This window comes from Gambusia affinis, linkage group LG23 (genome assembly GCF_019740435.1).
Source record: "Gambusia affinis linkage group LG23, SWU_Gaff_1.0, whole genome shotgun sequence".
NCBI lineage: Eukaryota > Metazoa > Chordata > Actinopteri > Cyprinodontiformes > Poeciliidae > Gambusia > Gambusia affinis.
In genome coordinates, this window is record NC_057890.1 from 3,662,010 (window position 1) to 3,682,675 (window position 20,666).

General features: G+C 38.9%; 3 protein-coding genes across 3 annotated transcripts in view; all 3 read right to left on the reverse strand.

Annotated features, from left to right (window-relative positions):
• The window catches only part of LOC122826282 (sodium-coupled neutral amino acid transporter 2-like), a 41,058-nt gene extending 37,160 nt beyond the window's left edge, over window positions 1-3,898 (reverse strand). The window contains exon 1 of the mRNA XM_044107941.1: window positions 3,687-3,898. The gene's annotated coding sequence lies outside the window, so the exon portion shown is untranslated. The remainder of the gene's footprint in view (window positions 1-3,686) is intronic.
• Window positions 1-19,713, reverse strand: part of LOC122826283 (sodium-coupled neutral amino acid transporter 2-like) — an 85,354-nt gene extending 65,641 nt beyond the window's left edge. The window contains exon 1 of the mRNA XM_044107944.1: window positions 19,580-19,713. The gene's annotated coding sequence lies outside the window, so the exon portion shown is untranslated. The remainder of the gene's footprint in view (window positions 1-19,579) is intronic.
• On the reverse strand, window positions 10,007-19,905 carry LOC122826284 (sodium-coupled neutral amino acid transporter 2-like). Its single transcript, XM_044107945.1, has 16 exons — window positions 19,580-19,905; window positions 18,047-18,181; window positions 17,873-17,954; window positions 17,680-17,795; window positions 16,086-16,159; window positions 15,896-15,988; window positions 15,595-15,670; window positions 14,815-14,897; window positions 14,645-14,703; window positions 14,357-14,509; window positions 14,184-14,263; window positions 13,966-14,066; window positions 12,173-12,297; window positions 11,940-12,084; window positions 11,749-11,846; window positions 10,007-11,628 (listed from the first exon to the last, which is right to left on the reverse strand). The coding sequence occupies exons 2-16, from the start codon at window positions 18,172-18,174 to the stop codon at window positions 11,527-11,529; spliced, it is 1,515 nt and encodes a 504-aa protein (XP_043963880.1). The 5' UTR covers window positions 18,175-18,181; window positions 19,580-19,905; the 3' UTR covers window positions 10,007-11,526.
• Window positions 19,906-20,666: the final 761 nt, after the last annotated feature.

Consider the following 20,666-nt stretch of genomic DNA (forward strand, 5'->3'; position numbering starts at 1 on the left):
CTGTCCAATCCAGCGATTTCAAGTTCAGATACAATGAAACTGTCCACAACTTTCTCTTGTCCCATGGTGCTAAGAGAATCTTTGTTTTTCTCCCAATGAGATTCAGCTTATCCAAAAGACCCACTGTACAGAAGGATGCTGAACTTCCTTGATCTAAAAAGGCATATGTTTCCAATATTCGTTGACCTTTCTTTGATTTCACCTTGACTGGCACAATGGCAAGCTTGCAGTCCTGCTCACCGGCCCCAGTAAGACCACTAGTCTGAACTGTTTCAAGAGATTTGACTGCTTCAGCATCAAATTGAACTTCATTCTTCTTCTTGTTATAAATATGGAGAATGCTTGCATGTCTGAAACCACAGATTTTACATGAAAGGCGTTGTCTGCATTCTTTGCTGATGTGCCCTGTACACAGGCAACCAAAACAGACACCATTTCTCCTAAGAAATGAAATCTTCTCATTATGAGGTTTCTTTTCAAGCAGAGAGCATAATTCCAGTTTGTGTTCACCTCTGCAAAACAAACAAATCTTCACATCAGTCTGATGGTCTTGAGACTCTGACGGATTATTTCTCTCAACAGCAGAGGTAGTGATGCCAAAGCTATTTCCTGTAATTCTTGGACGAGAAAAACGTTTCCCTCCATCTGTGCTCTTGGCTGATGAATTTATTGATGGAGCATCACTTAAGTTTCCAAAGACAGGATCTGTAATAATTTTGACTTGACGCTCAATAAAGAAAACAATGTCAATAAATGTTGCTCTTCGATGCTGCTTCTCGAGGATGTCACATGCTACTGTTCGCCATTTATCTCTTAATTTATATGGCAATCTTTTAATCACAGCAAGCATATTAGCAGGTGTGTTTAATTCAGAAAGATCATGAATGTCCTCCATTGCATTACAACACCCACGTAAGAACAAATAGTATGCCTGAAGAGCTTTTCCGTCTTCTGATTTAATCAATGGCCACGAATGAACTTTATTCAAGTAAGCAGATGCAATAACATGTCCATTTCCAAAATGCTCATACAGCATAGTCTTTGCTTTTACATATCCACCACCATCTGACATATGTTGACAGCTTTTGACAAGTTCATTAGGCTGCCCCCTGGTGTACTGTGCGAGGTAATGCAGGCAATCGTCAGGATCACCAGTCTTTGATTCAATGACCTGTTCAAATGAGCGCATAAAAGCCTGAAAATAAAGGGGATTGCCATCAAAAGGTTGAATATCTCTTTTGGGTAGTAAAGAGAGACTTTGTTGATGAACCAACATGCAAGTTAATTCATTTTGTTTCTCCATAATGGATAACAGATTTTCATTGGTTGCTGACTGAGCAGCTTGCTGCAGAGGCATATTTGATATTGTTCTGTTTACAGGATGAGAAGATCAGAAGAGGTGCAAACCTTTTCTTTGTCACATTTTGTTGCACTGGTTTTATTTGAAGCTCTGCATTTTCATTAATTGCATTTCTCTTTGTCTGTGGAACAAAGGTATTAGCATTAAGAGTTTTAACAGTATTGTCCTTTGTTTTAAAATAGGATTCCATACTATTGGATTTTCTTGAAGTTGAGCTTTGCACTGCAGATCCAGTTTTCAGCACATTTACTTTTGCAGCAGTTGCAGCTATTTCCGCTTCAAGTTGAAGCTGTTCTTTCCTTTTCCTAAGTTGCTCCTCTTGCTCTTCAATAGCATGTTTTTCTTTGAGCATATTTTGACGTGTGAGCAAGGCAGCCATTTCAGCTTCTGCCCTGAGACGTGCAGATGATGTTGATGATATTTTAGAGCTTGACTTGCTTCCTTGATTTGAAACGCTGTCAGATGGCAACACATCATCTTGAACGTCAGGCTGGAGATTAGCAGGTAACTGAGGCTCCATTTGTTCTTGAACCTCCACTTCTTCTCCTGGTGGAGTTTCCTGTGTCCTTAACATGTCAGAGGATGATCTGCTTGAGCATTTATTTGTTTCAGAAAGCCATATTTCAACATCCTCAATAAATCCTTTGTTGTATTTAGTGATACTTGAAAACCATGTATTTTGTTTATCTTTCTCATCAAGCGGAATTAAAGGCAGCAAAGATTCATGCAATATAATGGCCTCTTTAAACAGGTTTGTTAACTCATCCAGTAATGATTTTACTTGTGAATAATTTTTATCATCTTTCATTAGCTCTTTAAGAGATGATATTACACCTTTAGTTTTCTTTACACACTTTTTCCGCTCTGTTTGGATCGTTTCAATTTTATTTGCGAGAGCTTTTTCAGTGAGAACGATCGCTCTTTTATCCCTTTCAGGTTTCTCAACAGCTGATACAGCAGACGATCCACTCATTTTAATCCAAAACAAAAGAAGCTTGCAGGCAACAGCGACTCCTTAAACTTTATTGAACATACGCAGAGCCACAGCACACTCGCTCACCAAAATGTCGCAGCCGCAGAGCAAAACATAGCGGGGGGCGTGTCACAACAACAGCTTCTCGTGGCAGAACCAAACTGCGTTAAAAGAGCAATATGCAGCACCAAACATTCCAACACATTCTCACACCCGACTCGTCATATATTGACGAGTTGGGACGCCGTCTGACCATGCGTCACATATTGACGCGAAGGGTACCCCCTTCGCGTCAATATGTGACGACTTGGGCAGGTTCCTTCACCGTAAAATTTTGACGATTTTGACGATTTTGGAAGGCCGCATGTTTTACATGGATTATTTACGCGAATGGTCCTCGCAAACACTGCCGACACTTCAAAACCCAAAAATTGGTTAGGTTTAGGGCAAAAATTACGGTAAGGCATCAGGTAAAACCCTTCGCGTCACATATTGACGCGAAAGGGGTACCCCTCGCGTCAATAAGAGACGAGGACGGAAGTCCCATGCGTCAATATATGACGAGTTGGGAGTGAGAATGGGTTGAACATTCAGGTTACATACCACTGTCGTCTTCTACTTCTCTGTCAACGATCCTCTTTCGTAGTTATAGTGGCGGTGGTGTGTGGGCTCGCGTTAACGTCCAGCTGTGCGACTCCATTGTCGTTAGTTTCTTTTTGCTGACAATATAGGCGACTATCAAATAAAGTCGCTGAGCGGCTGAATGGGGAAATCTTGTTGACGCGCCAGCTGATCAACACTCCAAGGCAGGATGCAGTTAAAAAGGGTTTTATTTTATCAACATCCAAAAACAGAAAAGTGTCCAAAAGGCATGGCTAAAAATAAACGGATCCGACAGTAATCAAGGAGGCGGCGCGGCCTCGACGGCGGTGGCGGTCAGCAAAAGTAAAACCTCCTCCATCCCCCACTCATTTCCCACCAGGTGCACAACAGGTGATCTATAATTTCTAATAACCCCACGTGATCCCACCCTCCGCCTGTCCACAACACAAACAGAAACACAGTTTTCTCAAACCTCCATTTTGGTCTGAGATTTTATAAATAGTAGTTCTTAGTGATTAGTGATTAATCAGAGTTTCATGTCGATGAAATGCCAAAACGTTTAAAACTGTATTTGTTTACAACCCTAACATGTTCCGAGCCTCTTCCGTTACCTATTTGCTACTTCCTGAATCTGAAACCAACTCCGTGCCTAAAACAGGTGTTACAGTTTGTAGATAATCAGATATAAAATAATACTTTTTTCCAAGAGGAGTTAACAAACTACTAGTCGAAATAAACTATTTTTCTTACCTTTTAAAGCCTTTATAAGATGACTTTGAGATAACAAAATGAAACTGAAAGGATTTAAAGTCCGAATGTAAAAAAGGATTAACCTACATTGCACCTACTTTTCTGCAATAAGTAACTTACACCTGTCAGTATAACTCTGGTTTTGATACTAGTTAAAGATTTTTTCAAGTAGCAAAAGAATTTAAGACAGCGAACACCCTCGAATAAATTGTTGAACAACATCAGGTGATGTTGAACAACATCAGGTGACCTCCCCTAGAGAGATCCCTCCCTAGGGGAGGGATCTCTCGCTCTCTCTCTCTTTCTCTCTCTCGCTCTCAGTTTTTGTATGTTATTTTTGGATTTCCTTATTAAAACTTCTTTTAAAAAAATCATTTAACAGACTTTTAAAAAAAAATTTTTTTAATTTTTTTTATTAGGTTTTAACATCAAAATACAAAATGTGCAAAAATATATGAACAAAAAGATATGTAGACTTTTTTCTATAACAGAACCGAACATAAGTCGTACAGTACACATGGATAAGCCTTCCCAAATAAAATCCAGAGGAATAAGATTAATAGTGAGAAAAAAGTGGGGGGGGGGGGGGGAGGGGGAAGGATTTAAGAAAAAGGTGCATCAATGGATATTAATGACAGAATAAATAATTTGATAAATAATATGATAATGTAAATAAAAAGGTCAGGCAAAAGCAAAATTTAGTTGGGCACCATACGGGACGGCAATGTCTGAATAAAATCAAAAAACGGCTGCCAAATCTTTAAAAATTTAGTTGTGGAACCTCGTAGGGTAAATTTAATCTTATCATGTTTACTAAAGTGTAAAGCATCTTTAATCCAGATTTCAAATGAGGGAGGTAAAGCTGATTTCCAGCACAGCAATATTCTACGCCTCGCCAACAAAGTGAGAAATGAAACCAGATCAGGCTGGATGGACATATGAGCTACTTCAGACAAGGCTGCAAAAATGTTTGTCCAATATTGCTTTAGTGATGGGCATGACCAAAACATATGGATCAGTGAGGCAGGTGTTTGATGGCAACGATCGCATTCCGGACTAACGTTTGGGTATATTTTAGAAAGCCTGGCCTTAGTCCAGTGAGTGCGATGCAGGACCCTACACTGAATTAGTCCATGTCTGGCACACAGTGACGAACCATGTACACGGTAAAGAATTCTATCCCACAAGTCATCTGGAAACAGAAAACCAGGTCCTCTTCCCATGCCGCTTTGATTGAGAGAATTGGGGACTCACGAAAACAGCACAATCTCTCATACAAACATGAAATAGGACCCTTTTTCGGTGGGGGAGGTGACAAAAGTTTATCCAAATCATTAACAGGAGGTTTAGAGGGAAAGAGAGAAGTTTTTCCTTAACATAACTTCCCTGTTCCTCAACATTGTCCTACATGTTTTAGAAGTTTCCCTACTTTAATGTACCTGATTCAACTGATTGCAGTTCAACAAACGCCTGTTAATCAGTCATCAATTGAAATCAGCTGGACTGAAGCAAGGAAATACCTAAAACATGCAGGGCAGTGTGCCTTGAGGACCAGGGTTGGGAAACACTGCTGTAGGTAACGAAAAAAGTAGCTCTTTGGGAGGTCAAATTTTGCAGAAAGCTGATCGAAGGAGACGAATGTACCCTCCTCATAAAGGTCACCAAAGCTTTTGATACCATGAGAGAACCAAACGGAGAAAGCACTATCGATCATAGAGGGCCGGAATAAAGGATTCTTGAAGATAGGAGATTGTAAAGAAAAAAAGTTTAATTTAAAATAGCGGTGGAACTGAAACCAAATTTTCAGAGTAACCCTCACCATTTTGTTGTTCGGAATCTCAGCACCTGATAGCAATTTGGGAGCATAAACTAAAGCAGACAAAGACGATCGTATACAGGATGAGGTTTCCAAATCCAACCAAGCCGGGGCACTGTCCAAATCATTTGCCTTTAACCAATAATTAAGAATTCTAATATTGGATGCCCAATAATAAAACATAAAGTCCGGCCATGCCATTCCACCCACACTTTTTGGTCTCCTAAGATATGATTTACGAATTCTAGAGGGTTTATGATCCCAAATAAATCTAGTGATGATTTGGTCCAGTTTGCTAAAAAAAGAAACGGGGATAAAATCAGGGACACACTGAAAGAGAAAAGAAAACTTGGGAAGCACATTCATTTTAATCGTATTAATTCTCCCAGCAACGGATAAATGAAGCAAAGACCATCTATCTAGATCTTGTTTGACCTTGTCCTACCTAACAGACTTTTGCTTAATTTTTTTACTTTTTTTTTTTTTTTAATGCTGCATTTAACAGTTTTTCTCAGTCACTTTGGCACATTGCTCAAATCATCCTCGACATTTCCAATACAGCAGGTCCATTTTTTAAAACAATTCGTACAAACAGCAAAACACCATGGCTGGTCTCTTTCTCAAAATCCGTAGTTCATCTCTCAAAATTAAATATCTGTGTTAATGAACATGTCAGTGCCTCAGAGCAGGGGCAACGCCAGGAATCTTGGGCCCCATGACAGAAAATTAGATTGGGCCCCCCCGCTCTTAAATTTTTTTTTAGTCTACTTAACTCAGAAAAGAGAAAAAATTTTAAATGCTTACAATTGCCTTGGTTTCTTTGGTCCAAGACTGATACTAGCACAATATTTACTGCTCATGAATTTAACATTCAACAGTCTGTATACAGTATGCAAGTAGGTTGCTTATATTTTTTCTATTAGTTATAGATTACTGAAATGTTTCACCCCACGAGCAACAGTCATAGGCAACATGCGAAATATAAAGCAATCCAGACTTCTTAAAAATGCTATGTAGTTACATGTTATTCAATCTGCAGTATATAACTTTAATTAAAAAATGTTTTCTCCATATTTGCTAAAGCTGTCACCATGTTGTGCCAGTTTCTTATGAGACAGATAATCTGTGAGAACAATCCCTCTCCTCCAGATCCTCCATGAACTACTATTGCTGGCTAAAGTAATGCAACGTTCCAGCCAAAACAACCAATCAGAGCCAGGAGGAGGGTCTTAACGCTGTCAATCAACCTAATTCACTCACTACTAAATGTGCTAATGGCGGAGAAACAATTTATTGTTACAGGAAAACTATTTATCTGCTGTCATTGGTAGCTATGCTAACCAGACTGAGCATTCACAACAGGCTGCGCTAGCCACAGCATAGCATAGATCAGAGGGAAGAGGATGAGCAGGCAGATGAGATTGTGATTGACAGTGCTAAAACCCGCCTCCTGCCTCTGATTGGTTGTTTCTAGATAGTACTGGGAAAAGGCAGAGGAAATAGATTTTTCACAAATTACCTCTCATCCTATACTGTCACAACATAATAGTTTTAACAAAAATGTAAAAAAAAATATATATATATATATATATATATATATATATATATTTTATAAAAGTTACATACTTCAGCTTTAATTTCACTTAGGAGAGGACAGATCAGGAGGGTCGTGGGTTAGAGCTGCTGCTGACTGACTCATCTGTTGTTAAGTGTGGTTAAAGGTACAGGTACAAATTCAATATATGAATATGTTGGTAATTTCTTTCCTTAATTAATTAAATACCAGTGAAATGGAGGCAAACGGTAGTAGCCAAGCTAACTATGCTAAATGGTTGATGATCCCACACAGTCTTCTCACCTCTATCGGAGAAAAATTGGGTTACAAATTCACACTGTTGTCTTTTTCTCTCTCTTATCTAAATTTTTTTGAGAACCTGACTTTATTATTTTTCTTGGCGGCATAAAAACCGCCACAGTCGTTCTTGTATTCCACTGACTGCTGCTGAACACCGTCACCATCAATTCATGCAGATCCAGGGAAATTCAGGGCAAATATAGACATGTGCTTCTAGGTCTGGGAGGGGCAACATTTACATTTTACTGCTAAAAATAATTTTAGAAAACACAATATGATTAATTTTGTAATGACATGGCCCCATTTTTTATTTCTATGAATAAATAAATAAATAAATAAAAATTGTGGACGGCCCCTGTCAGACAGGGGCCCTTGGAATTGACATAATTTTCCCCCCCTGTAAGGCGCCCCTGCCTCAGAGTCACAAATCTTTGTTATACAGTCAAATTGATTAGTCATGTTGACAATATAACAGGGCACTTTGGAAGGGTGTTTTGTTGAAAACTACTGGTAAAGTCTAGAGTACAAGGCTTATAAATTGTGATTGCAAGAAATCTATAGCAAGAGACAGGACTAGTTTCACATTTACACTTTTACTGTGATTTGTTGACAGGCCATGCTATTATGATTCAGAAAGGAAAAGACAGCCCTGCAAAGGGCAGGAAAAAAAGAAGAGATAGAAATGGGAACATAAGACAGTCTCCTAAAGGAAAATCTGTATGATGTGAAGACACCTGAAATCACAACCTTAAACGTCACTTTATTTTATGTGTGATTTTTTCCCCCAGATATGTTATGGTCATAGTATGGCAGATAAGTTGTGTTTAATGATGTAATATATCTGAAGATCAGGTAATAACCAGGCCTGTGCTTGGCTTGTAAAATTAAGCTTTGCTTTCTATAAAATCTGGGTAATCCCAGTTCAATCATGATTTAACACGGAGGCAAATGCTACCACATGGACAGGTTAGCTTGGACAGCTATTTTCCCTAAATGAACGTAGCCATCATTTGAAAATTACTTTTTGTAATTATCTAGGCTATCTTTGAACCGTATTAGATATCCTTTGATGATCTGAAATATTTAAGTGGAACAAAAAAAGCAAAAACAAAAGAACCCACAAAGAGGAAAAATACCTTTTCAAACCACTGCAACTGTAATAGCAACTATGAAATTCTGTGACTTACCAGAGTCATTGTTTCTAATTCTTTTTAGGATGTTATTGTGCTCCAGAGATGGTTTCATTTTTTTGTGGAAGTGTATTGGCTTTTAAATCTTTGTTTGATGTCATTGGACTTCCATGATTTCTTTTTTTCTTCTTTGGTTCAGTAGGAGACATTTTATTTTATTTGGGTGAAAGGGATCTATGATCTCCTTCGAAAGAGGAAAAAGTATAGACTCTCAAAATGCTTCACTTGTAGTTCTGGAAATTCTAATAAAATATCAAATTTCAGAGACAGAAAGCATCTCCAACACTGACCACTAGAGGTCATCATTGAGAGGAGAATAATTTGTGTGGAAAATATTTGGCTTCTTTTTTCTCTTACTCTCTGCTTTAAAGCCATGGAGGAAGGCTCCCATTGATTAACCTCCAGTGTATAGTTTTCCTAGCTATATGCCAAATAAAATGGCATGAGAAATTAAAGAATATATTATAAGTACCAAGAACAAATGAAGCAAGAGGGAATGAAATCAGATTATAGCAAGCATAAGTTGGGCACATATAATCAAGATAACTTAGATGATAACTGCATTGGTTCCTTTATAATAAAGATTTATAGCATGAATAACCTTCATTGCATTCTTCAGAACATGGTAACTTGGTCATACCAAGTTAAGTCTCATTTAACCGGATCTGTGTTTAGATTCTGACAAATATTAGCTTTATCTAAATGTTTTTCAACCTTAGACCCCATGACAGCCAAATTATTACTTTTGTTACTACCACGGTTTTAGGAAGGATTAATCCATCCTTGGTGAACAGATGTAAATCAAGGCATGCAGGAGCATGTTGACACGTGGCATGAGGAAAGTGGAATTGAACCCACAACTTTTGGCTTGCAAGAACTCTCTCCACAGTCATCCATCTGCTTCTAACCCAGACAATCTGGATTATGGACCATTCTGTTGATGTTAATGATGATGAAGGCAATGATAAATCTTCCTCAAACACTACAGCTGTTAATGGAATACCACAGGGTCTGGTACTTGGGCCCATTTGGTAAATAAACTTCCACTGTAAGAAACCAATTTGCTTGGACCTGGTATTGAACAACTGAACAGCAGCAAGATTTATGAAGTTTATTCTCAAAGGATTTAGGGACGGGTCAGATTAAGGGGCCGTCTTCTTCTCTGATTAAGAGCTTTAGAAGAAAATCACAGCAGCTAATCTCCACAACATATTACCTTCAAATATATTAGGTTACACAGGCCTACTTCCTATTGTTGTGCTGCTAATGCTCAGTTAAATGTATTCATACAGACTTGATGAATCCAATCAGTTTATACAGTTTTCAGTTCTGTTTAAGAGATAAAAGACCAGCAAAGAACAAATGTCACGTTGAGGTGCGAACATCAAATCTAGACCAATACCAGGGTATTTGTCTCCAACTTTATGAAGAGGACGACAGAGGAGACAGAGGGTGAAGGTTTCAGGTCATAGTTCATTTTATTGGGACATTATTTACACCATGTACAAAGTGTTTCATTGAAACAAGAGTGTAGCACTGACAGGCAGCATCCTTTCCATGTTTGACCAAAGAGAACGGTTTGCTGATTTGTGTCTGTCTTCAGGGGCTTAAAATTTTTTTTCAAAGTGGCTCCAGTCGTGACCTTTCACCTCTGAATCCATCCAGGATGAATATTCAGTGTTTCTGAAGAAATGAACAGATAACGCTCTGATGTTCTGAGCAAACTCTTCACAATATGACCTCATTTGGTTTTTGAGCTCCATGAAATTGTTCAAACAAAAATCTTTAAAAACAAACAGATATATATATATATACATTCACATACATATGTACATACAACATTGTATAAATATATTAAAATAGTTTAAATTACATTTCTTTAACGGCCTTCCATAAATAGGTGACACAGTTTTTCTCGATGTGGTTAGTGTTGGAAGCACAGTGCACTCTCTGATGAACGGTTCTTGACTCGGTTGGGAATTGGATCCATGCTGGGTTGCCATTGTTCTTCATTGTAAACCACTGTATTGTGCTATGACACTGAACACTGAAGAATTCTGGGTATTTTCTTGGTGTTTTCTTGGTGTTTTAGAGTGCACCTGACTTCGTACGGCTGAAGCTGTTTAACAAGTGTAACAAGTATATTACTACAACCACTGTATGTGGTCAAATTCAAAGTATTCTCCCATAAAGAAAAAAACATTCTAGGTTTCCCTCCGTGGATGGAAACGGAAGGCTGGGCGGCCTTCCCGTAGCAGTAGTGTCGCTGCCGCACACGGACAAGATCTAATACAGACATCCCAGTGTCTGGTTCTGTTCACAGATTCGCTAGGTGATACTTTGAGCGAAATCAAAGGACCTTAGAAATACTGAACAAGGTGCCGTTCAGGTGAAAACTGACAAATGGCCTCAGCTATAAGTGCTTCTCAATATACAAAGATGCTTCACAGACACGTTTTTGGTGAAGTTGAACAAAAACAGAAAGCAAAGGTCGAAGGAAACTAAATTGACCATGTAGTTTCAAGTCCCGTGGCCTCGTTTGAGGAGATTCATGTACTTCGTTACGCAAGGTGTTCTCTCTGAGGTCAGAGTTCACAGCTACACTCTCCCACGAATAACACTGTACCTGAGAGGGAAGCTGTGTTTGAAACTCTACAAATTTTCAGTCTGTGTTGTGAGGCCTTTTTGTTTACAGCTGTACCACAATAATGAAACAGAAAAAAAGTAAAAAGCAAAAGACTATTTAGAAAGTTACGGTAAAAAGAGGGAAATGCCATCTTTGTGGCCTAGAACAGCAAAATGTACAGAGTTCAGATACGTTCTCTTGGAATGGTACGGTCCATTGCTCAGAAAGCCAGAGCCGAGCATCAAGTGAGTCTTTGTGGTTTGCTTTGTTCGTCACAATGTTTTTGTTGGTTGTGTGTTTGTTGCAGTTCGACTCTGAAAGCTTCCCCCTCCGCCAGCAGAAGAGCTGGAGCTTCAGTGACCTTGGTCTTCCATAGAGTTCCCGATCCAGTCCCAGATGATAAGAGTAATGCAGCCAACCATGACAACAACTCCTAATATCAGGAACATCGCAGCCTGGTGGAAGAAATCATTTCACAGTTAATTTGAAGTTGTTAGTTATACAATATTTTACAATGAGTTTAATAAAAACAACAAAATGTGATTGAAATTATGGAATGTTTAATAATGTCTTACCCCAATCTTCTGCATGGATACCATTGACTCCTTCTCAACCAGTCTGAGATAGAAAGCTGAGGGCAGGATGAAGATCAGCATTGCAGCAGCAGAAGCACCTGGAATGAGGAAAAGTTGAGCCGTTAATCACAAAAGGTCAATAATACATTTTAGACAGTTGATGATACGTATTAACATGTACAGTTACTTACCAATGAAACCAAAAATATCTTTGATGCTGGGGACAAAGATGACCAGAATGTTGGTTCCTGCTAGCAGGATCACGGTGATAATAACGTGACGGATCCAGCTGAAGTCCTTTCCTGGGAACAGCAGGTGGCCGACTGAGGTACGAATCTGTTCAGAACCAGACAAAGATTAGCTCAATGGTCTTCATAGTCTTTGTGACTGACTGGATAATTAACTGTAGACCCTCAATACTTACAGGGAAGAGCACCACAGGAACTGTGAGTGTGACAGCGGCCAGCACAGCCAGACGAACAACCAGCAGGAGAGTATCGTAATTGTAGAACTTTGAGTAGGTGTGGAGCAGCTCAGCTTCCACGTGGACTGAATAGAAATATGACAGAGATCACTTCAGTTAAATTCAGCTTTTCGTAAATTCAGTTTCAACACCAATCATATCTAATTATCATGCTAACACTTTGGACTAAGATGTAAGCTCTGTCTTTTGTAGCCAGTGTTGCGAGTGTAACAGAGTTAATATTGTATATAATTCCATTTCCAGTTTGGGTCCAAGAGTAATGGGTGAAACAGCACCCCCTCCTGGTAGTTGGCAGTAATCACTATAGTGAATATATCGTTGCCAGTTCATCAGACTCGTGCGCGAGGTAGATTCACTGAGTTTAACTCTATGGTAAAATGTTCAGTTAGCTTGATGTTAACATGAAATGCTATTCTTCATAAGGTGCTGTACCCACTGTGATGAACCAGAGTCCTGACGAGTACATATTATGTTCCGTAGAGGTACATATTGTTTCATTTCTTTGTATTTCTGATACAAATCTATTAAATACTGTTGCTAGACCAGTTCATGAGAGACGTGCCTGAGGTGCTGTACCCGCGGTGATGAACTTAAGTCATCATGACCAGTATATATTATGTTCCGGAACTACAATTATTGAGGCTACATTAAGTTTATAATAATTATACTAGTCTTTTAGGGTTTTTGTGTACAATTTGTTCAAATATTTACATTTAATTTTCTGAAGAGAAGGTTTTCAGCCAAGTCGCTTTGCTAGTTAGCATGTGGAAGCCACAGGACCAAAATTTTTTTGTTCCCAGATTTTTGTTCCCTTTTTTCAACTTTCCAAATAGTACCAACAAAGTTTAAAGAAAAAAAAGCTAGATTGAATGTTGTTTTTATATTTCTAAATTCTGAAACTTCAATAAAACATGAATGCTTGTTTTTCCATCACAACACCCATACTTTAATCCTCAAGCTCAAACATAGAAAATTAGTAGGTTTATATGATAAAGGCAAATTTACAACTAATGTTAAACAAAACTGCTAATTGTTAAGACGCGTTTGTGAGATCAGAGGCTAAGTTAGCTATAGCAAAGCTATGCTACTAGCTGCAAAAACATGCTGACTTTGAATTACATTCAATTTAGCGAGATATTATCAATGTAATTTGTGTTTTTCTTAATAAATACATCAAAACATCTCCTTTTATCACCGTTGCCTGCTTTGACTGGTGTGTATAACGTCAAAGAGCGATTTTTAAGTCCTTATGTAACGACTGCAATGTTCCAGGAAACATTTCTGTTTGGTTTTTTTTTTTGTATATTTAAAGTCAAACAGGAACATGCTGGCACCAGCTGCATCAGGTGGTATTTTCACACTGTTGTGTAACCAGACTTGAATCAACATATGAGGACTTTTAATTGTGGTCCTCTTTACACTGTAAATTACTAAAACATTTCAAATTCAAGGTAAATGACCTGTGAACCCATAAAGTGAGAGTTTCGCAAAACACCAGAATGTTTGAAAGAAAATATGTATTGTTTTATTTATTTCTCAATGGACAGAGTATATTAATAAACATTAACACACAGCTCAAGTAAGCTAATTTTCACTTGTAGTGTTTGGCAGTTGTCAAAGCTAGCCTAAAAATATATTATCTAGCTGCCTATTAATTATGAAATAGATTTTTAAAAAATACATATATCTAAAGCTACTACACTGTAGTTTTTAAATCTTATTGTATAACTTACTGTTGAAGGTGAGGTATCCGAAGAGGGCAGCCAGCAGGTACATGATGAACATGGCCAGGAAGGACACGTTGGCCACATTCTGCATCTTTCGGCGTGAACGACTGTTCAGGGAAGGAGAGTTTGATTTAGACACCAGACCTTAAACTTTAAAGAAATATAACATTGGTGTATTTTAAACACTATCGGACTTTGAGTTAAATCCATGCAGCAGCACTTACTCTTTGAGCTCATCATACATGGGTAGGATAGTAGGGTGGCACACGAAGGCAAAAGTGAGGATGGGTATAGCATAGACAGTCTGGAGAGATGGGAAAATACAAAGATTAGAAGTTATTCTTTGAGTATTATTGAAAATATTCAAATCTGTTTAATCTGCGAGAGATTTATTTACCTGTGAGTTGAAGACAAAGTATTTAGGCTTGCAAGTGTCATCATCTGCAGTGGCGTTGTCGCTGTGGGGGGTGCTGTTGAACATATGCATGGTTTCATTTTCAGCCTCAGGAAAAGGCAGAGGGCATGGCATCTGGAACTTCTTTATGATCACCTGCAGGAATATATAGAAAAAATATATTTTTGGATGGTGCTATATTATTACAGTGCCTAAATAAACTAAACATTACAATGAGTTCTTTCTAACTGTCAAAGGAGGAAGAAGGAAACAAGGTGGGATTGTTCTCACCACAATCAGAAAAAACACCATGCAGAGTAAAGACAGACCGCTGGTGTAACCAAGGTAACCTAAGGGAGACAGAGAAAATGTTGTTGCCGTTTTAAAGCTGCCACTTCCACTTTTATTATTACATAGGAACGACATTTTATGACACACACACACACACACACACTCCTTACCCAAGTTCTTGAGCAGAGAGAGAGGCAGGATAACAATAATTGAGACCAGAATCACAAGGAAATCTCCATTGATGTACCATTCACTGAAACACACAGAAAAAACATCTTGTTAGATTCTTCAACTTGCAACTTCACTGTTGCAGTGACAACACGTAAGCATCAGAAACAGCTGACACAAATTGGTCTGCGCAGGATGACAGCATCGCTCCCAGAAATAGGCACAACAAAGCAGCACGGAGAAGCTGAAGCCACATCAATTTTTTAAAGTTGGAGCGAGGTCGCAGTGAGCTCATACTGCGCACCATCTCGATGCGGCACTAGCCGTGTCTTCTAAAAGGGGTTCTTTGAAGGGTCCGCTCTGAGTAACAGGGCACTGACATCCCTTCAAGATGTCCAGACGTCCCGCCTACATGGACACAGCTGCTCGCATGGGCAGACAAAGACTCTGCTTCACCTTCTCCTGAGAGTTGGCTCCGGATAAACAACAGGCAGCCATCTTGGGCGGTGTTCCACTTTACTTTGAGTGCTTGAAGACATAACCCTACTGCTCATTTGTAAGTATGTGACCTAATCTTTTGCTGATTATTGTTTTGACAGATTTTTTAAGTTAGCCTCACCTAAACAGATTGATTTACATTTTTAAAACAGGTTTGAAACATCAAAGAGTCATTAAAAATATAGATGAGACTTAGGAAAAAGAAACCACATAATCCTGGAAAGATTAACCATCAAGTTTTCTTGCAGTACTATCAGTAAAATAATTTGAAACAGACCACTCACCCATTACTTGCTCCGGTAAAGGACTGAATGACAATGGGGAGTTCATATTTGATGATGTAGAGGTAACTCGACATAGCTGGAAAAAAAATAAAAAGAAACAAAACCAGTTAATACGTTTTATCCAAACATAAGCTGAGTCATGCTCCTGTAAGGCATCCAGGAACAAAGATGTTCCTAAGGAAAAACAAGTGACTTCAGTCACTACGCCATTTCTACAATCTATTATTTTCCAAGATGCACCACATGACGGTGAGTGTAACACAAAAAGAGCCATTTTGCTTCTGAAAGGTCAGTCCCTCACCTCCAATGTTCTGCATGGTGATGGAGCAGGAAGCAGCCAATTTGCCTGGGATCCCAAAGGCTTTGTAACCCAGTGACTCGTAAACAAGAACACCTGGAAAAAGAGGGGGAAAACAAAAAGAGTTTTAAATCTTGACATTTAAATGTGATCAAACGTAAAACGTTGCTGGAAAGTTGGAGCTGGTTCTCACCTGCTTCATTGGCTGTCTTTAGCAACAAGTGGACAGAATACAAGGAGAAAGTGGCAACGGAAGCCAGGAGAATCCTGTAAACACAAAACAGGGAAAAGGTCTTTAGTTGTAGATTCGTGACTAAGATGTAATTACAAGGGGAAAAAAACGTGACTGCAATGAGTAGCAGGCCCCGATCAATGCTAAAATGCTGAACCTGAGATTTTAAAGGCCAACTGAAAGACAACTGTTCTTTCCTGATGGTAAACAATCACACCCACATATAGCTAAAGTGAAGGTCAGGTGTTATTCCGTGACTGCTGACCATGTGCTACGTTCATTGACTTTCCAAAAGGCTCAGACCTTGCATGGTTTTTTTTGGGTTTTTTGCTTGTTTTGGAGACTTGACATATCACCGATTCACAACCTGAGCCATCAGCTTTTTAAAGAATTATCTTTGACAGCTAGGAGTCCGTACAAAATCACTTTGATGAAAAAGCGATAAACCTAGAGTGAAATCCGGAACAACCCCCTTCAAATGACAGACTGCAGCAGCAGAGTATGATAGGATGAGAGGTTTCCCTGCACAGGATCATCTTAATACCACCCAGATACTGTAGGGCCAGTACAGTTTGTCCCAATGTATTAATAGACCAGGTAGAAATTAATCTCTCAACCATTTGAGACTCGAAATGCAAAAGTGAGATCACCCTCTGCCCGCTTGCTCTCATTGGACGTCCTTAGTATGTCTCTTGACAAAATTAGCTTCAACCCAGCAAATATGCCGCTGTTGATGTCTGGTTGAAGCCATTTTGTCCTACTAAAATTCAGCCTTCACCCAACAATGCACACAAGAAGTAGCTACTTTGGTTTTTTTAAGCTCCAACCACCTACAGATCCTGACCTAGACTAGTCGATCTTCGTCAGACCGATATCCTCACAGGACCATTCATGATCCCCAGCATGTGAATGGCATCTGTTTGGTTTACGTAACACCTGGCCACCAGGATTATCAGTAAGCTGCTTCTCTGGAAAGTGGCCTACAGCTTCCGACTGATGATATGCACACTACCACAAGGCCAACTGAGAGAAAACATCCGCATTATGCTTTATTCAGAAAATCATTTCTGCTATTTCATTGCTTATACCAAATGCCACCTATGCATCATGTACTAGAGTAAACAAAGCCTCAGTAACATACTCTTTTTTGTTCTGCTTAAAAAAAACTAGAAAGAGTCTGATGAAACCCAGGGTGCGAATGTCACAAGAAGTCTTGAAGTTGTTCACATGAACAGCCAACAGGGGTCACCATTACCAAAACCCTCCAACCACCTGCTTTTCCTTCAAGATGTATTTTTCTCTTCAACATTTCTAATCTACAGCAAACATAGATGAAGTGCGCCTATATCAGAACAGCTGCAAATGTTTGACCTGGCATGTTGCCTCTCTGTTAGGGTCACACACCTGTTGGCAGAGAGGGAAAAAAAACCCTATCTTGCACAATTAGAGAATACCAGGACCTGAGACCTTGAACAGACACCTGCCTAAATTGTAGTTGAGAAATGTTGGAGCTAAAGATGAGGTTTCAGGTTTTTGGTGATGAAAAAGTTCTTACACAAACAGAGCGATGCCGGTGTTGGCCATAGCGTAGGACAGACCCAGAATGCCGCTGCCCATGATGGCATTGCCCAGGTTGAAGACGGACATGCCGAACGAGGCACTGCCCTGGTGCTGAAGAGGAGAAGAAAGAATTTAAAAAAAATAGCAGAAAATAAACTGCATTGTGGAATAAATAAACCTGAACTTACGTATTCAGTTTCATACTTCTTCTTGCTTGGGTTGTGATCAGAGAGGATGTTTTGACTCTCTGGATCTGCATCTGGGTATTGCCTTTAATAGAAGAAAGAGACGTGTTAAATGAGCCGACATGTCAAAACTTTTTTTTGGTTTGTTTGTGAAGACATGTTCAAGACGAGCCTCACCCATTGAGAGGAAACTTCTTGGGAAAGTCAGAGTACGCAAAGTCGTTGCTGTTGGAACTGCAGCTGTCGTCGTCTCGAGGAGCGTTCAGACATTTCATCTCAGTTCTAGAACCGGGCTGCATTGTCATTTTAGAGCTGAAAATATAGAAATCATAACAAAAAGGTTTTAAGTAATTGTGTTTTAGCGTTTGTTTATTTTCCCTGACGCCATATCTACCGCAACTCTACCTCTTTCTGTCTGTTAAGGTGTGTTACTGGCAGGAATCAGAACAGATAAGGCCAGGCAAACAGGTATTCCTTGTCTAAGAATGCATATTGTCAGAACAGATCAAAATCATATCAGAATCTCATAAAACTTATTCTGATGAGGAGTTTTAGGTCATCAAAATGTACTACCTGTGTATTTTTAAGGTAGGAGATTGTCATCCGTTTAATTTAATCAAGATGTTCTATTTTTAATGTATGCAAAAGAAGCAAATCAGATTCCATTTTGAAATCTTGTTTCAATACAATCCAAAGATTGATATCAATGGCAATCTTTACTTTAAGCCTTTTTTTTAGGGGGGTTGGTAACAGTTTTCGATTAGGTAGCACCGACCGACAGATGAGGCATCGATGAGATCGGTATCAATATTAGTCCCCGTGAGTGAGATCTTTTCAGCGACGGGAGGGGCTGAGTGATGACGCAGCGAGTGGAAAAATACCGGAGCGCGAGTCTTCACAGCATCACCCAGACTTGACTGAAGAGGAAGGGATGCTGAAGGACAAAAAGACCCGCAGAGGCTGATCTTTTACAACGCCCCTCAGAAAAATCATTTATTATTTACATTACTTCAGGTAAAGTTTGAAAACAGTTTTAAAGAGAACCAGCCTTTAACAGCATAAAACAACAAAATCGGATAAACTCTTGAGGCAAAATGTGCTCCAGTTGTCGTGACTTAGTAAAATTATCCCTCCTATGTGTTTCTGTTATTCATTTCTCCCCAGACTGAGCAACCAGATCCATTTAATAACATTATTTCCACAGCCGGCTCCAGCAGAAACAAAGACACGTGTGTTCCTTTTATGGGCATAGCTGGCCATTTTTTTCCGCAACGGCTCGCGCTCTCACTCACGCCCAAGTTATGTTTCTACATTCTTCAAAATAAATTGATTTTTTAAGCTGTATATTTTAATGTCATTTTTTTTGCCAAGAAATGCAACATTCAGACGTCAATATGACACGACATTATAAAATTAAATTGACCATAACGGCTTCATTTGTTCACATATGACGCATCGCGCTTTTTTTTTTTTTTAAGAAAAAAAAAATCAAGATTTAAATATTTAAAGTGTTACATTTTTAATTCTTCACCACAGGGGAATTAAAATAAACATTTATATATATATTGTTCAATGAATAAATAGTCAAGTTACGGATTACAAGTCATAATAAAATAAGAGTTTGATTTTCTAAGCTTCCTGCTATTTGAAAGTCTGCACTTCCTCCGTCTGGTAATTTTCCAGTCCTTCATTCAACACCGGCATTCTTACCTTCGTATGGGGGAAAGAAGCCTGCAAAAAAATTCCTTCCTTTTGTGGACAAAACAAGCGATCTCCAATCGATTTCTTCACAAAAATCAGCCGATCCTTAAGATTATTTACGTTATTTGTAAATGAATAGGAAATAAATGAAAAATTCTAAGCAAAATGACGATCTGATCTTTAAAAAGACAACCAAAGCAATTCAAGCAATCAAAGTAAAAATACTTGAAATATAAAGAACCGACACGTGTAAGAAGAATAAATTTGGTTTATAAGGAAAGACAGACAGAAAGCGGAGTTCCCGGTGATGCGATGTGTTCCTAAGAGCCAACACTGCTGGAGGAGTGGTTGGGACTCACCCTTTATTGCATCAGCTCTGATCCCCGGCAGTACAAAGGGGCGGAGCAAAGACTGGACTAGATTTACGCACGCTGTGACGTGCTGTTGTATACAAACAGAGCTGAGCAAGAGGTCTAGCTACTAGGAAACCACAGGCATCCACCAATGGAGGACCTCTCAAGGAAAATCACCCTGCCTTGAATTCTGCTTTAAAAAATATAAAAGAACTACCCATTTCTGCTGAAGGACTATTGTGGTCGGGAAAAAATGCTTTTCATTTCCCGCAGTACTTGTTGAATATCCATAATGCAACATTTATACTTATGTAATTTTAACACCATTAATATAACTCTCTGCCTGTAAAACTCACTGATATGTCAAGTTCTCTGCTATGATGATGCCCAGTGTAAATATAAATGTCTTGATGTCAAACGGCTTGTGTGTGTGTGTGCATACAAGACAAACATAGGAGGTCAGAGGTCGTTACCCTTGAGGTGAAAAGGTGCAATAAAATGCCGTCAACCTTTAAAAGTTGTGACCTTTTGTTTCAGTGAACAAACTGGGTCAGAATCAATGCTGATGTTTTCCAAACTTTCTGCTGAAATGTTAATAGAGTTCAGTTCAAGTCAGTAATATTTTCTTCATCCCAAAGGGAAATTAAAAGTTGCAGTAATTGAGTGGTGATGGCTGTGGGCAGGAAGGATCTTCTGGGTACAATGTCATGCAGTAATGATCCTTAATTTTAGCTTTATGCTGC